The 20,628-nt window shown below is 37.8% G+C and overlaps 1 protein-coding gene across 16 annotated transcripts in view; it reads left to right on the top strand.

Moving 5' to 3' along the window:
• The window catches only part of LOC5570881 (protein AF-10), a 48,580-nt gene that overhangs the window by 13,372 nt on the left and 14,580 nt on the right, over positions 1 to 20,628 (top strand). For 12 of the 16 annotated variants that reach the window (XM_021853395.1, XM_021853412.1, XM_021853409.1 and 9 more), the window contains exons 4-8: positions 1,112 to 2,394; positions 2,452 to 2,572; positions 12,414 to 12,482; positions 13,772 to 13,831; positions 18,637 to 18,765. In XM_021853395.1, coding sequence (XP_021709087.1) covers positions 1,112 to 2,394; positions 2,452 to 2,572; positions 12,414 to 12,482; positions 13,772 to 13,831; positions 18,637 to 18,765 — 1,662 coding nt within the window. The remainder of the gene's footprint in view (positions 1 to 1,111; positions 2,395 to 2,451; positions 2,573 to 12,413; positions 12,483 to 13,771; positions 13,832 to 18,636; positions 18,766 to 20,628) is intronic. The other 4 variants (XM_021853405.1, XM_021853406.1, XM_021853407.1 and 1 more) reach the window with 4 other exon arrangements.

Below are 20,628 nucleotides of genomic sequence, written 5' to 3' on the forward strand. Positions count from 1 at the left end.
GCACGTATCAGCCTAACTCGTTTCGCAGGAAAACCATGTTCATACATTATCTGCTACAGCTCATTTCTTTTCTCAGAATCGTACGCCTACTTCAAATCAATAAGCAGATGTTGATACTGCAAGTTATCGGAACTGATCTAGGTTCCTTCGCAAGGTAAACATCTGGTCCGTTGTCGAGCGGCCCTCACGAAAATCTGCTTGGTCTCAGTCTGTTAAACAGGATGCGCGACAATATTTTGTACGCCGAATTCAACAGGGTAATTCCTCTGTAATTGGCACACTCCAGTCTGTGCCCTTTCTTGTAGATCAGGTGTATGAGGCCATCCAACGTAAAATCTCCGCATATCGTTCCGGTTCATGCTATCTTGAGCTTCAGCTCCAAACTTTTTTCGCGCTGCCTTTTCTTTGTGATGTGTATCAGTCATTATTCGGCTCTCTCGCTTCCCTGTACCACTCTCTGTCCTGTCGGCCGCGAGCATACGAGTTCTGGCAACATTCTTTACGTCTGTCACTCTCTGGCACTCTTTATCGAAGCAGTCGTTTCGTCTTCGTCGTTGACCAGTGCTAGCCACTTCTCACGCCGTTGTTGTCACAGTTTCGTGAATAGTTAGCAGAGTTGAAACCCACAGTTTGTCACAGTTTCATTTAAGATTCCTCGAGGAAAAGTTTCAGGAATTCATTGATCGAATTCACCAGAGATTTCTTCTCAAGTATTTTCACAGACTCCTCCATAATTGCTCTAGCAGTTCCCCAATTTCCAAAATCCTTCGATTTTCCAAGAAATGCTTTGAGGAATATCTCCAGAATTTGCTCCACAAACATGTTGAGCATTAAAACGCAATTACCCCCAGTAATTTCCACTGGGATTATTCTATAAAAAATAGAAGCTCATCCTAAATCCTGGTTATATATTTTTCTGGAAATCTGGAAGTCAGTCTAGAAATCCTTTATCATTTTTGAACCTTCCTTTAGGTCAATTGTACAAATTTGTAAGCCTTTGTGGTTTGCCAAATATCTTCATTTCATTTTTATGAAATGTGTACTCTTTGCAATCTATAGAAATCTATAGAAACTTTAACTCATGTTATCTTTTTTTGCTTCTTTTCCACAGAAAAAGGGCGGCAACGTCAAAACAATTCCACCGTACAAACCTATCAGCCACGAAACTAACTCCAGCGATGGGCCGTCGTCGCCTGAGAAAGAACTTGAACCTCCCGTCACCCAACAACACCCCGGTAGTGGAGGCGGTATGGGTGGCAGTGGAAGTAGCGGGATGAAGTCTAACAATCGCCTCCCAGAACCTCCAGGAGGTTCCTCTTCGGCGTCATCATCATCCAAGCAGAGGAAGTCATCTAGCGCATCGAAGGGTTCGACTAGTTCCGCTTCCACGTCGGTATCTTCCGCCACAGTCGTCAGCACGATCAGTGGAAGCAACAGCATGGTCAGTCAATCGGGCACCTCTACTGGAACAGCAGGAATCTCTAGCGTGAACTCTGGAACCCCCAGTAGTAGTGCCCTAGGAGTACCCACCGGAAAAACGAGTTCATCCTCTTCTAGCACCAGCAGCAATAAGGATAAGGATAAATATAGCAAAAATGTAAATAAGGTATCCAGTACAAACAAAAGTCACGACAAAGAGCCATCCTCATCCACGTCATCGACATCTTCTTCGCAAAGGGACAAGAGCTCCAAGTCGTCTAAATCTGGCGGCACCATTGGAAGCACTGGAAGCAGTAGCAGTACTTCAGGTGGTCTAGTATCGTCAGTTGGCAATGTGGCGAGTTCCAGTTCTACCCTGGGAGCAGCTTTCCCTAAAGAAAACGACTTTGCATCGCTATCGGCGGCCAATTCTGCTGCGTCAACGATGCCTTCTAGTTCAATCAAGCAACAGGAAGCCGTAACAAGCAGATCCGATAAAACATTAGCTCAAATTTCCTCGGCCGCTGCATCTTCAGCTCGCACTTCATCCCTCTCGCCTGCTGACATTCCCACAACACTCATCATCAAACCTCCTCACGACCATACGGGTAGCAACAAAGACCTTCTGTCGAAAGAAGCCATCGCCAAGTTCACCACGTCCAACTTCACTGAAACTATCGTCGTCAATTCGGATTCGGTGTTCGGAAGCAGTAGCACAACAACCAACACTAGTGGTATCAGTACTTCAAATGCTGGCTCTACTACAGTATCAACGGCCAACATGTCGAACACTATGGGCTCATCCTCTGGTCCAACTTCAGTGATCGAAACGGGAGCCAGTAATACTGCCAACAAAGTCAACGTGTCCGCAGGCAGCTCGTATTCCGGTGCCGGATCGAGCGTAGCTAAGAAGAGAAAAGCCGATGCAAGATCTACGCCAACTTCTATATCCAACCTTGATATCGACATCAACCGGTAAGACATAGCTAGCTAAAAAACGGAATGCAGTTAGAATAATCAAGCTCACAACAGTCCCTCCCATTTCAGTGACTTGATCAAGGATGTCGCAGTCTCGCTTGTGCCATTGCCACTGAACAAGAACGATAACATAGATCCGGCTGCATTGAGTAGCATCGAGAAAAATATCAAAAAGGTAAGTCTATTTCGAGAAATTCTGAAAAAATATGATTCTGAATAAAGTTTTTGAACCACAAAAGTACACCTTAAATAGGGTTGGACGAGGCATGATGAACAACCCTCAATTTTGAGACTGATTAAATGAGTTTCATCAAAACAACGTCATAAACTTTTGAATTAAAGATCATCCAACTGCTGTCCTTGAAAACAGTTATTAGAGATTATAAGAAGTAAGAAATATGGTTGTGGAACTTTATTCGGTTCCCTGAATGTCGTTTCCCCGAATAGCATACATCCCCGAAAAGTTTTTGGCATTAATAATTGTCATAACTTTAAACATTTGAAGGTGGCGAACAACCTGCTTATTTGATATGCACCCTTTTTTATTTGATTGGTGGTTCTTCCGAGTTTCATCGAAGAATTTTTGGAAACATGTGTATAGTCGAGAATGAACAAATATCGTTCTTTCCAGTTCACCATACTGGCACTGAAATGCATTATATGATTTTAATTTATTAACCCGTACAGGCCTGAGTGAACGTAAAAATACTAAAACGCTCACCGCTCAGCAAACACTCAACGGATTCAAATATTTTTTCGTCAGTATACTGGTACACATACCTAGTTTTTAAAAGTGGCCAGAGGTACTTGGGAATATTCCTGTGGCCGGGGTTATTCCGGTGGATCACTAGGTCAGGTCTGGTGAAAAGGGGCTATTTTTTGGGACATCTTAAATTAACTTTATTTATTCGCAATGACAAGAATTTCAATTTGTACAAATAATTAAGATATGATATTCAACATTATAATTGCCCTCCCCTTGGTTATGCGACCTTGCCGCGATGGGAGGGCATAATCCATTAGCCCATATGATGGAAACCAAAGGCGTAACCTGTAGTGGTGGTATCACATTTTGGCACTTTTTGCTTAAAGCCGTGTCATAATTTATATGGCATAGACGCAATAATATCTCGGATGTGATCCTACGGACATTCTGCGTCATTGATAGAATTGATGCCCATTTCAAATAATTAATCTATTCGAAGTGGACATTAATACTATTGGTGACGTTCAGTTTGCCTTTTGCTAACCAGAATGATCCGTAGCCACTCTTACTATTAGCTAGCTAGATACATCGTTATCATATACGACGTAGGGAATACATAGGAACTCTTAGGAAAATGACTAGTAGATTCACTGAGTAGAAATAAGTGGCGACAATCTTATTTTAATTTGGTTTTTACATTGCCATAATAAGAAATACCTCTTTTGTAACAGCGGTATAAATAATCTAATTCCAGCTTCATTTTCGCAAAATTTACAAGTAGAAAGTAGGCGTTGTGAAGCATTGCATTTGCCACCGAAAAGTGAATCATGTAGGAGACTGTAATAGAAGCCTAAGGTAACTTTACTTTTCAATATTCACTATAAAATTACTGTGGAAAGTAAGACGCTGAGATCGATCATTAGGGTACACTTGCTAGTTTCGAAAAATTGTTGAACAGACAAGGAAAGCGACTTTTTTCTTCAAGGATATATGAACGTAATGACCAATAAATACTTTTAACAACAACAAATTAAATTAACTAGAACTACTACTGAACTGCCTAATTTTGTTAAAACTTGACGACAATTGACATTTAAGACTCTAATCTAACGTAAAAGACAGGAGTAATCAGAATAGCACTTGAATGACAAATTATTCAAAACCATTTCGACTAAACAGTATTAGTAATGACACTACTACACTACTATTTCAAACAAATTCTGATGGAGCTGCTGATTTTCACAATGCTTCCTTTTCTCAGAAGCAAGGGAATATGGGTACTTTTCAAAAACTACCACGTCACAATACTAATAAAAAACAGTGTTCATGTGGGCGCCATTGCCTAGTCCGTCTGAGTATTGGTCCTGGTAGAGGGGAAACTTGGCAAAAGCCAGACCGAGGGTTCAGCCTTGACAAGTTAAGCTGTCAGGCAGCTCCAACTGAATACCATACAAAAAAAAAAAGATATTCAACATTATTATTAAGGACTTTTGCACCATTTAGCACGTACCGGAGGTGGCCGCTCGGACTTAATGCCCTGCGTCCCGGGACCTGAAAATGGTATTTTGTAGGATCAATGAAATGCAGGAAACAAGATTATCCATTATCAATCGTTTCTCAAAATGTTAACACTGATGCGTTTTTCTTAAAACTCTTTGATACAAATTTATATATTTTTGTTAATATACTGGTACTCATATCATGTTTCTAAAAGAACTCAGGAACTCAGGAATATTCTTGTGGAGGGAGTTTTTTGGTGAGTCACTGGGTCAGGTCGGGTGAAAAGAGTATTGTGCTTTTGTGCCCCTGCAGATAAGAAAATTTTAAGTTACAGATAGTTTCCGGAATCGGCTATAATTTGGCCACTATATCAAAAAGTTTTTTTTTTTAAATGCATTAGTGTTTGAATTGGATAACCATGTTTCCTGTTTCTGATTGATCCTACGAATGACCATTTTCGGGTCCCCGCGTCACCTCAAATTTACGATAAAGTGACCAATCTGTATCTAAACATCAATGCCAAGCTTATAGGAATGGATTTTTGTGCACTATTACGTTTGAAATCTACTTTTCGAGAATTGAAACGGCTTAGCATCCAACAAATCTCTAGCCGGTTCTTCAGGGTATTAGGCCCGAGTGGCACCCTCCGGTACATTCTAAATGGTACAGAACTCTTCATTAATAATGTTGAATATCAGATCCTAATTATTTATACAAATCAAAATGATTGTCTATGCCCTCCCATTGGTTATGTGACCTTGCCGCGATGGGAGGGCATAATCCATTAGCCCATATGATGGAAACCAAAGGCGTAACCTGTAGTGGTGGTATCACATTTGGCATTTTTTTGCTTAACGTTCAACGCTCCGTCATCGTAATCACCGTCATCATCGAAACTTCAAAAGCAGTTTTTCTGTTCAATACTAAAAATTATTCGGTGAAAATTTGTTCACTGTGTTTAGAATAGAAAACAGTGAACACATTTTCCTGTAAATTTTCTTGATTTTGAGCGAAAAAACTGCTCTTGAAAATTCCGAAATCAATGACGGACCCTGCCCCCTTAAGGGGACACGGGAGACCGTGTTATTTTCCCTATCTTTCGTCTCACTCTAACAATAATCATCAAAACTTTGTGGAAGCAAATCTCGAGTTTTAGTGAACCGATGAAGCTGAAAATTTATCGGGTTGTGCACTACATATATAGAATCATAGTGATACATTTTTGCATCGATATATGGAGTGGATCTTGGGATTTGCTTCTTGAAATGGATAGGGTGATTATGATGACGTCCCGTGCGGCCTTAAGGCTCAAGAATCCATCATTCAATGATCAGCAATCATCAAAAATGAAAAACCAGTTTTTTCGTTCAAATTTAAATAAATCCTCATGAAAATCTATCATTGCATTATAGATAACAAGTGTAATGCAATGATAGATTTTCATTAACATGTCTTCAAATTTGAGCAAAAAAACTGGTTTTGAAAATTTGTAAAACGATGATGGTTATTTTCCTCTTAAAGCCGCGTCATAATTCATATGGCATAGACGCACTAATATATAGGATGTGATCCAACGGACATTCTGCGTCATTGATAGAATTGATGCCCATTTCAAATAATTAATCTATCCGAAGTGGACATTAATACTATTGGTGACGATCAGTTTGCCTTTTGCTAACCAGAATGATCCGTAGCACTCTTACTATTAGGTAGCTAGACACATCGTTATCATGTACGACGTAGGGAATATTACTCTGAGGAAAATTACTAGTAGATTCACTAAGTACGAATAAGTGGCGACAATCTTATTTTAATATGGTTTTTACATTGCCATACCATAATAAGAAATACCTTTTTTTGTAACAACGGTATAAATAATCTAATTCCAGCTTCATTCGCAAAATTTACAAGTAGAAAGTAGGCGTTGTGAAGCATTGCATTTGCCACCGAAAAGTGAATCTTGTAGGAGACTGTTATAGATGCCTAAGGTAACTTTACTCTTAAATATTTACTATAAAAATGACTATGGAAAGCAAGACGCTGAGATCGATCATTAGGGTTCACTTGCTAGGTTCGAAAAATTGTTGAACAGACAATTTCCTTAAGGATATATGTACGTAATGACCAATAAATACTTTTAACAATAAAAAAATGAAATTAACTAGAACTACTACTAAACAGCCTAATTTTGTTAAGACTTCACGACAATTGACATTTAAGCCTTCAATCTTACGTAAAAGATAGGAGTAATCAGAATAGCACTTAAATTACAAATTATTCAAAACCATTTTGACTAGACAGTATTAGTAATGACACTACTACACTACTATTTCAAACAAATTCTGATGGAGCTGCTGATTTTCACAATGCTTCCTTTTCTCAGAAGCAAGAGAATATGGGTATTTTTCAAAAACTACCACGGCATAATACTAATAAAAAAAACAGTGTTCATGTGGGCACCATAGCCTAGTCCGTCTGAGTATTGGTCCTGGTAGAGGGGAAACTTGGCAAAAGCCAGACCAAGGGTTCAGCCACAGACAAACAGACGTCACACTCTCATCATTGTTCATCGACCACCCTTTTAATGGTCGATTCAAAAATATTGTAGGTGGCCAATCCGTGTTTGACGTTTACACACTACCGCTATCTGTTGGCTTGTCGGCCAAACACACCGATTTTAGCATTGGGCGTATATGTCCTCGTGACTATGATTTTGATCGGGATTTGTTCTAAGTGTTACGTCTGTTTGTCTGTGGTTCAGCCTTGACCAGTTAAGCTGTCAGGCAGTTCCAACTGAATACCATACAAAAAAAAAATTGAATGATTCTCTATGCAAATAAATAAAGATAACTAAAAACCCCTTTTTACCCAATCTGACCCAGTGACCCTCCGGAATAACTCCGGCCACAGGAACATTCCCGGGTACCTCTGGCCAGGTTTAGAAACTAGATATGTGTATCAGTTAATTGTCAAAAAATGAATTCTTCAAGCATTCCCTGAGTAGTGAATGTTTCATTATATTTGCTTTCACTCAGGCCTATACGGGTTAAATAAACTGTTACAGTTTGGTTACATTTATCAGTTAGGCTATTATTTTGATACTGTCTTCAACTATATATTTTTTGGGGGAAAAGGGTTTTCGGACTGGTGATCCGGGAAACGTTATTGGGGAAAAGTAGCACAACCGTACTTCATGTGTGAATGTCAAGCGAAAACGACTATTTTGAACGGGGGGATGTTATTTGGCATAAAGCCGTTTGGCATAAAACAATTTGGCATTTCGGTCGTTAAGCATAAAAGTCATTTTGTATAATTGTTGTATTTCACAATCATTGAAAACCGAGTTGAGAAAAGGTTTTTGAAGATACTACCCACTTTCCTAATACCGCAAATTGGTGGTTTGTGCGCACCATTGAAAATTTTACTTTGCTGCTATATTTTTGGCATTATAAATTATATAATTATCATAATTGCTAACATTTTTATGTGTGCTTTTCCCTTCTTTTGATTATAGGTTGTTCTTTCTAATCACGTTGTTCAACATTTGGTTTGCATTGCAATTACTAACATTTTCATTGATAATTTTCCCTTCCGTCTTACGTAAATTTTTGGCACTATAACTGATAACATTGCCATCGATTGTTTTCCCTTCTTTTGAACACCGCAATGTTCTTTTATGTAGCACTATTTATTTTTCTAATTTCCTGTGTTTTATGCCAAACGTCCATTAAGCCAATGATTATGCGAATTTAATGCCAAACGACTCTATTTAAAATAAGTTTATGCCAAACGGGGTAGTCCCATTTTGAACACCTTCATTTTGAAACGTGACATTGTGATGGATATCAATTTGTTCTTCCATATTGAAAGTGGAGTCCAATTCACGATTTGAATCATTCTCTTGACTGGGTATGGAACCGTTAAGCCAAATAACCCGTAGTTTACATATCGTTTCCAAAGATTGGGTGTTTTAACCCAAATCTCGAACACGGTACTCAAATCTGAGTACTTGCGTAGAACTTGTAAGCTAGATAACCTTGGCGCGTTACATAATTTGTGCATGATCCCTAAGCTGATTTTTATAAAATAAAAATATATAAACGTACTGGTAATGAGCATTGGTCTTTCGATTCGATCTAAACGTCTATAAATTAGTCAGGTTAAAAATCCATTATTTTAATACGATTGTTTTATATCCCATTTAGCAGAAACATTACGCAAAAGCAGATTTCTCTCTGCTAGCCGCGTTTTCACTTCCTGCCATCGGGCATTCTTATTGACTGTTTAACGATAAACTTGCGACGATCGATGCGCCTCTATCTTTCATATAACGGAGGGTATTAGAATAGAACTAAGTTGGAGGTGATGATTTCGCATTTTGAAAGAATAAATCGCCTCCATACACTAGCGATTTTGCGGTGGATTGATGTCGTTTTATCACGAATACCACTGATTTTCTACGCACTCGAGTAAAAACTTTGGTATTTTTATGTGAATATTTTTCAGATATGGCCTGATCTCATAACAAGACAACATCAAGATAACAAACTTTTGTTTCACGGCTTCTAAAGTTATAGAAGTAATAAATATGTAAATGATTCAAATTTTTGGTATATAAATAGACTTGAAATGTATTTATAAAATCGGATAAAGTTTGCAGATTGTAATAAGATGTAAAAATTTGTAGACATTTTCAATTCTGTCCTGCCTGGTGAAAATCTTCGAAGAACTGGTTCATAATGTCCTGTACACTGCATCTCAACCGCTGATGTCTCAATTCCAACACGGATTTGTTAAAAAGCGGTCAACGACAAGTTGGTGCCATATACTTCGACTTTTCTGAAGCATTCGACAAGGTACCGTATGATCTTGTCATTTGTGAGCTCAGACATTTGGGTTTTCCAAATTGGATAGCTGATTGGCCGCGGTCTTATCTGACAAATCGAAAGGCATTGTTAACATTCTTCTTCTTCTTCTTGGTATTAACGTCCCCACTGGGACAGAGCCGGCTACTCAGCGTAGTGTTCTAAGAGCACTTCCACAGTTATTAACTGAGAGCTTTCTTTGCTTAAATTGCGATTCTTGCATTCGTATATCGTGTAGCAGGCACGATGATACTCTATGCCCAGGGAAGTCAAGGAAATTTCCAGTACAAAAAGATCCTGGACCGACCGGGAATCGAACCCAGACACCTTCAGCATGGCTTTGATTTGTAGCCGCGGACGCAAACCACTCGGCTAAGGATGGCTCCTTGCATTTGTTAACATCAAAGGCACATATTCTCGCGTCATCTTTTCAACGTCTGGTGTACCGTAGGGAAGTGTGCTTTGGCCTCTGATTTTCGTTATGTTCATACACGATCTGTGCTTTCGACTGAAATTCGGAAAGCTGTTTTACGCCGACGAGCTAAAAATTTATAGAATCATCGCTTCTTAACTGGGTCATTGCGCTCTTCAAGCTGATGTTAATGAACTTGAATTGTAGTGCCAGGAAAACGGAATGAAGCTCAACATAAAAAAAAGTAAATCCATCGCTTTCACTCGTCGACAATCACGCATCGAATTTGATTATAAGATCGGATCGGATCCGCTTGAAGGCGTGGAATCAATTCGTGTTCTTGGAGTAATCATCGATACAAAAGTGCGTTTCAACGAGCATATTTCTGTCATTAATGCTAAGGCGTTCGTGGCCCTTGGGTTCGTTTGTCACAGTACGAACGATTTCAAAGATATTTATGCGCTCAAATTACTGTACTGCTAGTTAGTTCGCAGCATATTAGAGTACGCATAGCGTTGGGCAATTTTGTCCAGAACATCGATGTTACTGAATCGATTCTCATTTGAACTGTCGAATCGATTCACCGATTTAATCGAATCCTTTGCATCGATGTTTTTGAATCGATTCGAATCGGATGAAAATTGAAATTTTTGAAGTTTGAAATGGGACCAAATGCATTTGTATTCGATTTCAACATCTTTCAATCAAATCAGTTTTGAAAATCAATCGAAGCGATTAACTATTTCAAGACTAGTTTCTTCTCCACAAACTTTTAAAAAAATATTTAACGATTTCAACAAAATGAATCGAATCAAAAAATCGAATAAAGAGAATCGATTCACCCGATTTTAGGTGCTCCAACCATCGATTCAAAAAATCGATTAATCGGAATGCAAACATCGATTTTCGGAACATCGATTCAAAATCGCCCAACGCTAAGTACGCAGCATGTGTATGGGCACCGCATCACACCACTCAAATCGTCAGGCTGAAGAAAGTTCAACGGAGTTTTATTCGGTACGCCCTTCCTTCGACAGCTGCCTTGGTTCTTCTTCTTCTTTCTGGCGTTACGTCCCAACTGGGACAAAGCCTGCTTCTCAGATTAGTGTTCTTATGAGCACTCCACAGTTATTGCTGTTTGCATTTGAGATGCAAATTTTGACTAAACGTCCTCCAAATGCGGTAAAACAAAACAATCAAAGGACACCTAGCAACGTTTTCCAAAATCACCGCCGACCTAGCAAGAAAAATCAATATTTGACATCGCATTTCTTGTAGAAAATCTTACCGCATTTGGTGTTCCCGCATTTGATATTTGAATTTCAAATGCACACAGCAATATTAACTGAGAGCTGTCTTTGCCGATTGACCATTTTTGCATATGTATATCGTGTGGCAGGTACGAAGATACTCTATGCCCCGGGAATCGAGGAAATTTCCTTTACGAAAAGATCCTCGACCAGCGGGATTCGAACCCACGGCTCTCAGCATGGTCATACTGAATAGTTGCGCGTTTACTGCTACGGCTATTCGGGCCCCGATACAGCTGCCTTGGTTAGACTTTCAAATTTTTCTAAGAAATGAATCTAAATTCGTCCACTTCACACAAAACGCCTACTAGGATAGGTGTACCAGTTATGGACATAGTAGTTCCCTATTTCGCCATACGGGATAACTTGAATGTTTTCACATTTTGAAAGATTTTTTGTGTTGTAGTAGTAAGATTTAAGATATATCTTTATGTTTAAACATTCAAAAATATTTAAATTGTAAAAGTTATCGAAATTTCCCGTATGGCCAAATAGGGAACCACTATGGCCATAACTGGTACACTTTCCCTATTTGTATGAAGTGTACGGATTTTGAGCCTGTACGGATTTCGGTCCCCACTGTAGTAGCCCAAACTAAAAACGTGTTCTAGGCAATGAAAATCTATTGAACAAAGCTAGTTGACATAACATGCATAATTACAAAGAAAATAAACTTCTATTCTGACTATCAACGCGTGCAGGAGAATTTGTTACTAGTGGCTTTTCGTACTCATGTTGCGTGCACTAGAGCAGCGAGCTCGATTTTGCGCACGGGGGTCATCTACACCTGATACCTTCAAGATCGTTGGGGAACCCCTTAGCGTCTACGTACGAATTTCCAATTTTTACTTGATTTCTTTCTTACCAAAACGAGTACTTTACAATGACGTACTTATAACATTTCACATTTTTGAAAAATAAGGGATGGCCTACTGTCCATTGGTTCCTTAGAACAATTTCCACTCCTCTCACCATGGTATGATTCCGTACATGAAAATTTAAACTAAAATGATTTGAAAGAACTCCCAAACCACGCTCTCCCTATAAAACTTCACGTAAATAATAAACAGCCCTATGGGTGTCAAAAAGAGAAATATAATCCTGTATAAGTCCATTGATTTTATCGTACAATATATTGTCATGTTATTTATCCTGTCTATACGTGTAATTATGTAGTAATAATATCACATAATACATACGCCACATGTCATCTTCTATTACAGACAAGACGAACTTCGCAAGTTGAGCGACTTGAAAAGCCCACAAAAAAGAAAGGGAAAAGTAAGCCCAAGGTACGTATTCTAAAGATTGAAACTATCGTTATTGTCAGTTTGTTTGAACTTAAAGGGATTCACCTTTTTCTAACAAATATTTACACCCAAAATAAAAAAAAAATGCGTGCATGTGACTATAACCACTCTAGACTAGACACAGATTGGCCTCCAACTTAAATGGTGTTTCTAACTTTTCTGAGTATAGTGAAAACCTAAAATCGATTTTGAGTAGACTCTAGCCGCTGTAAATAATTTGGAATTCATATGTTTCTTCTGGATAACGGGTTTAATTATCGTTCCATCAATTTAGAGTTGCGTCTCCCATTTTCTTCTTACTGGCATAACATTTCCACTTTAACAAAGCCTGTTTCTCAGTTTAGTATAGTGTTTCGTGAGCACATCTACAGTTATCGACTAAGATTTTCCCTTGCCATAGATGTCATTCTAGCATTCATATATGATACTCCATGCCTAACAAAATAAATGAAATTTCCATTACAAAACGATCCTTGACGACGGTCGAACCCATATCTTCAGCATGGGTTTGCTTTTTAGCCTAAGGCTAATGAAAACCCAGATACATTATTATTATTATTATTATTATTATTATTTATTTGCGACACTTTACCATCATTGTGGCATTCGTGTCGATACAAATAAATTAATATACCTATCGACATTAAAACTTACATTTTCGACTTCATTGGTTCATAAAAAAATTGATGGTGCCTCTTCATTACCCATTCGCTTTGTAAGCGAATGGTCATGGGTTCGAGTCACAGCCCCTTTGCAAAAAACTTCGTCCGGCAACCAGACGACACCGCATATAGGGCCGTGCATCGGGGAACACACCCACCCTTCGTCAGAACAGGATATTGACTGAGACACACTGACCGACCCTCTTCGTAGACAAAAGGCTCACATGACATGGGACACGGCGAAATGAACTACCGCTCAACAATGGACTGAGGCAATATGGATATGGATTAGAGCAACAGTGGCAAAGCAGTATAGGATCTCTCTTCTACCTGTTCGGTATGATATGCTCTTTCGATAGTGAAATAGACATTATAATTAGGTTAAAATATCTTCTTTATCAGTGTCGAAGGTACAGAAACACCGAAACACTATGATACCCGTCACAGTGGTGGCTATGAGAACCGAATTTCAATCAATTCAACATTTGGAAACATAAGATAAATAGCATAGCCTTCCGTATCACTAATAATAGTAACCTATAACCTATACATAATCAGGTAGTTATAATATCACATAATACATACGCCATACGTCATCTTTCATTACAGCCTAGACGAACTTCGCGAGTTGAAAAGCCGGCAAAGAAGAAAGGGAAAAATAAGTCTAAGGTATGTATTGGCGGTGGATTGAAGCTATCGTCACTGATACAATCATGTTGATGCGTTTTTTTCGTAGTGAAGCTGTTGATTATTCAAACAAATTTTAAACGGTAAATTCAAGAAAAACATTTCTGTATTCAGATGAAAAAATGGTGCAACACAATTCTCTAATAAAGCACCATCCTTCGGTGTCTATTTTTAAACATTGTTACACTGCAACACCGAGTTTGCTCCTATTAGCATAAGAGTTCCTTCCTAGTTTTGAAGCATTAAGTATATTTTTCTCTGATAGTGCTTTGTGGTGGCCCGATCAACCGAGTTCGTTTTCTCCCATGTGATTTCATATCCCAGCCTGATTGTGGACCATGTTAAAAAGATGTTGCTTGATCAAAGACCAGCTGGTGAGCTCGTTTCATGGCTATTGTTGCAAATAAGTAAAATATGATAACACATTTTTTTATCATGGCAACGGTGGAAATGTATCTATCGATAATTTGTCAGCACACTTATTCTTCTTCTTCTTGCAATTTCGTACCAACTGGGACAGAGCCTGCTTCTCAGCTTTTATAAGCACTTCGACAGTTAATAACTGATCAAACAATTTTGAATGTTAATAAACGCTGATTTTAATTAGCATATGTCTGAGTCTCGTTTCTAGTTATGCCAAAGCTTGTGTAGAATACATCCCGAAATTAGGCATATTTTTTTTTGTACGTTTGGTATAACATATCCCACTAATACTTCAATGAGACCAAGGTCAGGTGAAGTTATACCTACATATAAATGAATTGATAATTATTGAATCCCTCTCCTTAGTTATGCGATGGGATGGCATAATCCATTAGCCCATTAAATGGAAACCAAATGCATAACCTGTAGTTGTTGTATCACATTTTGGCATTTTTGCCCAAAACCGCGACACTATTTATATGATATAGACGCACTAAACTCTCGAATGTGAACCAATGATCGTTCCATGTCTTTGAAAGCATTGATACACCCATTTCAAACAATCAACCTATTCGAAGTGGACGTAAATACTATTGAAGACGATCAGTTTGCATTTCGCTAACTTTTACTATAAGCTTGCTAGACGCATTGTTATCATATACGACATAGGGAATATTACTCTCAGGAATATGACTATAAGATTAATTGAGTATAAATATGTGGCGACAATTCTATTTTAATATGGTTTTCACGTTGCAATTGAAAGCCAAATTTTCGAATACATAGAAAGTAAATTTTACACTGAAGAGTCAATTTTGTAAGAGATTGTAATTTATGTTAAAGCTTAAAGTTACACTAGGCTAACTTTGCTCTTAACTATTCACTGTATTAATTAATATGAAAAGTAAGACGCTGTGATTGATTAGGATCCACATGCCAGTTTCGAGAAATTGTTGAACAGACAAAAAACGTGAATCATTTCATGACATTTAAAAGTAATGACAAATAAAAAATTTCAACTACAAGAATGACGAAATGAACTTACGGCCAGAACAACAAAACATAAAATTACAACATGCATATTCTGGGATTCTCATGAACGTACAGGTATGCAAGGTTATGACATAATTATAATTTTAATAAGATTTCGTGATGAACTTACTATAAAATGCATTATTTCGAATTTCGTTATTTATCCTGACAATTTTTATGGTCAAACCATAGAAGACTGTATACTAAAATCGATATTTCTTTAAATTTTTGATAGAAATCAATAATTTGTCACTTGTTTGTCACAAAATTGTTGCTTATTTTTTTTTTTTTGCATGAGCGGTTATTGGAACGCACAAAAATACTTAGTGATCCTTTAATCGCTCACGAGGTCTTGTGTTTTCAATATAAAGAATTATTTTATCAAATGAAAACAATGTCAGACGACTTCATTTAAAAGTTTTTAATATTGCTAGAATAGCCGTGCGAAAGAAGTTGGTTTTTGACACGAAAAATCAATTTTTACACTAGTGAGCGGAAATAGGGACATATGCGGATAATGGTGCACTGATGGTACTTTATTTTAGAACAAGCATTCATGTATGTTACACCCGAATGGGTGAACGACAATCTTTCGACGAAATATGGAAGACTAAATAATCATTGACTAAAAGTTTACTATATAAATAAGACAGCGGAAGGCAAACTGTGAAAATTTATTTTAATAAACTAGTTCTGCACAATACTAGAAAAAAGTGTCAAAGCGTGCAAAATAGCCTATTCCGTCTAAGTGTTGGCAAAAGTAGTGGTCAAACTTGCAACATATGGGTTAAATACTGACAAATTGTGCGTTCATTGGCCGAGTGGTTAGGGTCCGCGGCTATAAAGCAAAGCCATGCTGAAGTTGGCTGGGTTCGTTTTCTGGTCGGTCCAAGATCTTTTCGTTATGGTAATTTCCTTGACTTTCCTGGGCCACACGACATACGAATGCGAAGATGGCAACTTTGGCAAAGAAAGCTCTCAGTTAATAACTGTGGAACTGCTCATAAAACACTAAGCTGAGAAGCAGGATCTGTCCCAGTGAGGACGTAATGCCAAGAAGAAGAAGAAGAAGCAGAAGACTGACAAATGAGCTGTCATGCAGCTCCAGCTGAACACCCTTAAAATATTAAATGACTTTAAAGGCTTGGATCACGGCTTCTAGTGCTCCGTGCTTGTCTAGTGTATGCATTTTGAGTAATAGGGGTAGTTTCGCCAATGAGGTAAAATAAGCATCCCTAAAAACCGCAACATTCTTTAAATTTCTACAGCAATAGCATGCAACCTTGAAATAAATTAAGTAATAGATATATTATAAATTAGTGATCAAGAATCATTTAAAAATGCTAGAAAAAACTGTTCATATTCCCACGAGAGGCTTCTACAAATTCCATCATTCTTGAATTGAAGATTTTGTGGAAATGATGGAAAACCCCGAAGATATTATTAATTAAGAAGATTAATATGTGTTCGATTGCTTGGGAGATTAGCGGACTCGATTTTCTCCAGTGGACGGCGACGAAATAGAACAGCACAAATTGAACTTTTACTGATTGATTTATTGCTCCCCGAGCAGACAGCGCGCCTGCTCAGGGAGATGACTATTGAGATACTCTTTTTTACATGCGAAATTGGCTTGCTTTTATACGCAAGCGAAGTACGGTGACGATATTGCTGTGTATGGAAAGGTGCGCAGCACTCTGCTTGCTTGGATAGCACAAAGCAAAGCAGGCAAGAACGCTGGATGGCTTGGATGACGCTGCCACTGCAGAACAGATAATTGAAGCTGGCTGTTGAGGATACGATGAGACATAGAGCAGAAACAATTGAATGGGCTGCTGCTGCTAAACGTTGTGCTGTTTGATATTGGCTCCACACAGCCAGTGAGAACGCCGTTTGCGGTATTGCTTTTGTAGATTATACGCTTGCTGTTGGCTTGGTTTTAGTCGTCTGAATGAAGAGCGGCAAGTTGAATTGAAACGTTGATGAGATGTGTGAGCAGATGACGATTTCGTAATCGAACAATATGTTCAGCACTTCTATCAACTTTTTCTTAAGGCTGCCAAAACTGCCCCACTTTCCCCTACATATTTTTTTCTGCGAGATTGTTCTAGAAAGCTTTTTAAGAATTTATATAATTTACTTTTAAACAACAAAATAGGTATTTCTAAGAATGTATTAATTTTAGTGTTTTACCGTAAACACATGAATTCTATTATCGCTACATATCGGCAATCAAAAAAGTATAGAAAAAATGAAAAGGTAGATATATTAAAAAAAATCAAAACGCTAATAAAAAATCGCTTGTGAAATAAATGTTTTACTGCCCCAACCAGTTTGGATATTAGAAGGTAGGTAACAAGCACCTACAGAAACGATCTCGCCAATAGCTAAAAGCTAATAATAAAAATAAGCAACAATTAAACTTTTTTTATTAATATTCTACATTATCATCCCTATCACGTGATTATCCCCAATAGGTACATTTGAACTAACTGAACCGGTCTAATGGAGTGCCGAATAAGTAACTTGTTTCCATTGGATGTGTCTGCACATGCTGTCCATATAAAACGTGACACTGGTACTTGTTGCCAAAGGGAATGCTAACAACATAGCTTATTTTTGAAATTACAGTTTCAAATGGAAGTTGTGCTCTTTTTATGAGTTTACCTTTTTGTTACGGTTTCTATCATCGGAACATTGTCAATAAGAATGAAAGCTAGGAGGGGAGCACTCGGTGATATGTGAGGGGAAGGACGGGGAAAAGCAGCACCCTTCGGCAGGATTTTATTACTCTCACTTTCTTTGCTATCGTTCGTTGCAACGAAATATCCTTGTAGATGTGATATGTCTATGAGCACGGAATGCCCATCAAGAGCAGCACGTAACAGAGGAGGGCATCATCTAGTCGCGTCCCACAGACATGTGCTCGTCTGGGTGCGTATAGAGGTTGTTTTAGTTGAGACTTTGGTGAAATTGATGCTGTGGTATTTCGAGCAAAACAATAAGTCTAGATAAGTAATAAGCTAATCTGCAGTGATGTGTTTTGACGATTGACCGCCAACCCGTTGAGATTATGCCATTGATTATTTGTTTTGGTGTACATTCGGTGACCTTCACAAGGCAGACTTTTGAAGAGTGATTGAACCCGGGGAAAGATGAAACACAAAAGCCACAAAAAGGATAAACGCGACAAGAAACGCAAACGCGAGCGCACGGACGAAGAAGTGTGTTTATATACATTGGAAATTGTAATATACATAAAAATATACAAAGTTTCAACAGTTTTTTTATGAAACAAACAAGTGAATAAATTTGGTATCATTTTATTTTAGGCTAAAACGGAACCGAGTTCTCCTCATCAGCCAACCAGTGGTGACCCGAACATACAAAACGTTAGTCCCAATCTGATTCAGTCCCACACATCGAACATCATCTCATCTTCTGCAAAACATCAGCAGCAGGTAGGTCGGATTTTTAGTAATTGATTTTAATTTATATAGAAGTCAATCAATCAGCAAAACATTCAGATATAGTAGCTCCTCGATTTTATAACTGTTCAAGTTAATCTCGCTTCATTATGTTACACTTGACTACAACACGATTAACATTTCAATTGTGTGTATTGAATGATTGTATTTTCTTCTAATATCTACCTTGAATAATAACCCTAAAACAATAAGGGCCGATTTCTTCACCTTCGCTTAAGCCGTAAACCACGTTTACCCATATGATTAAACTAGGTTCAAGGCCTAAGCGGGGGTGAACAAATCGGCCCTAAGTACGACGAATAATGCATTACTAAAAATAACGAATAATGCATTGTCAAGAATATATTTTAAATGCAACATGTAAACAATTTGATCCGTTTTATAATCGAGGAATCGCTGTATTCAATATTTAATTAATTTTAACAGCTTTAACATTTGGTAGCTGACCGCAGTTCCAGGTGCTTGTATTAATCTGTACAATTTATGTTACGTTTGTCTTGAGAAGTATGTGTGAATATTATATGAAGTTCTGATGAATTAATACAATAACAGCTCACTAGGGCATTTGAAGTAATTTACTAGACCGTTACGCAAATATGATTTGAACATTTGGATTTGATTTTACCGTAAACGTTTAAAATATATATGCGTTACGCGCTGTCCAAAATACATATTTCAACCTACTCTATAAGAAGTATACCACAAAGTATTTATCCGCTCGTTCTATAGCATGTTGAGAACATTTCTGAAGAACAAACAAACACTATCCCGACATCACTCACCGTTCACCAAGGCTCTGATCTCGTAAAACATCTCCATTAGAATTCAAAGGAAAATCTACGAGAAATTGAATGGAAGAATGTTTTGGCGAACTACTAGATGGATTATTCGAAGTGTTGTTGAATGAACCCCTTCTAAAACTTTTTCTGGAATCTTTAGAAGAATTTCTGGAATAATTCCCGAACGGTTCACTGAAGGACTCATTAATATATTTCCTTTGATTCGACTGGAGAAATTTCTATTGAAAGTCAATGAATGCATGGATGATTTTTTGTTTTCAAATTTTCGAACACATTTGATAAAGCATTCTCATTTCAGTAGAACAGAACAATCATGGCATAAACCAGCAAACAAATCCCTGGTGATAATTCAGGTACACTTAAAGAACTTTCATAGGAATCTCTATAGACATTATCAATGGAATCCTTACGGAAAATCGAGTAGAAACTGTGAAACAATGTAGCCGTCATATCTGGAGAAAACTTTGGAAGAATCCCGGGTACAATGATTTGCAGAATCCCTACAATAACCCTTGGAAAAATCTGTGAAGAGGAATTACTGAGTCAACTATTGTAGGAATCTTTTTAGAAACTCCAGGAGCAATATCTAGGCGAAACCTGTGAATACCTGTAAGAATTTTCAAGGAATTTCAAAAAGACTCTTGGATATTCATCCTTAGTAAAGATAGTTGATTTTCACACAACCACCACCGACGAGTACGATGTTCTCATTGTCTCGAGCTAGTCATGGGCCTAGGGATTAATTATTACGACTAAAATAATTTATTATGAAGATTGAGGAACTATTAGAAATCGATGAAGTGGTAAGGTAAGAAACTACTTGTGCACTTTTATGATTCACTTTGGCATGGGGATTTTTTTCGGTCGAATTGAATAAAATTTTGCACTTTAATACTACGCATACAGTGACTAAATATGAGCTCAGTATCTTTAAAAAAATCCTGCTGAATTGAATCAAAAGTGCCAAAAATTCAAAGTGGATTGTATACATTCAAATTATTTAAAGTGTTTCGAAACATTAGTCGATATATGCACA

This window comes from Aedes aegypti, chromosome 3 (genome assembly GCF_002204515.2).
Source record: "Aedes aegypti strain LVP_AGWG chromosome 3, AaegL5.0 Primary Assembly, whole genome shotgun sequence".
NCBI lineage: Eukaryota > Metazoa > Arthropoda > Insecta > Diptera > Culicidae > Aedes > Aedes aegypti.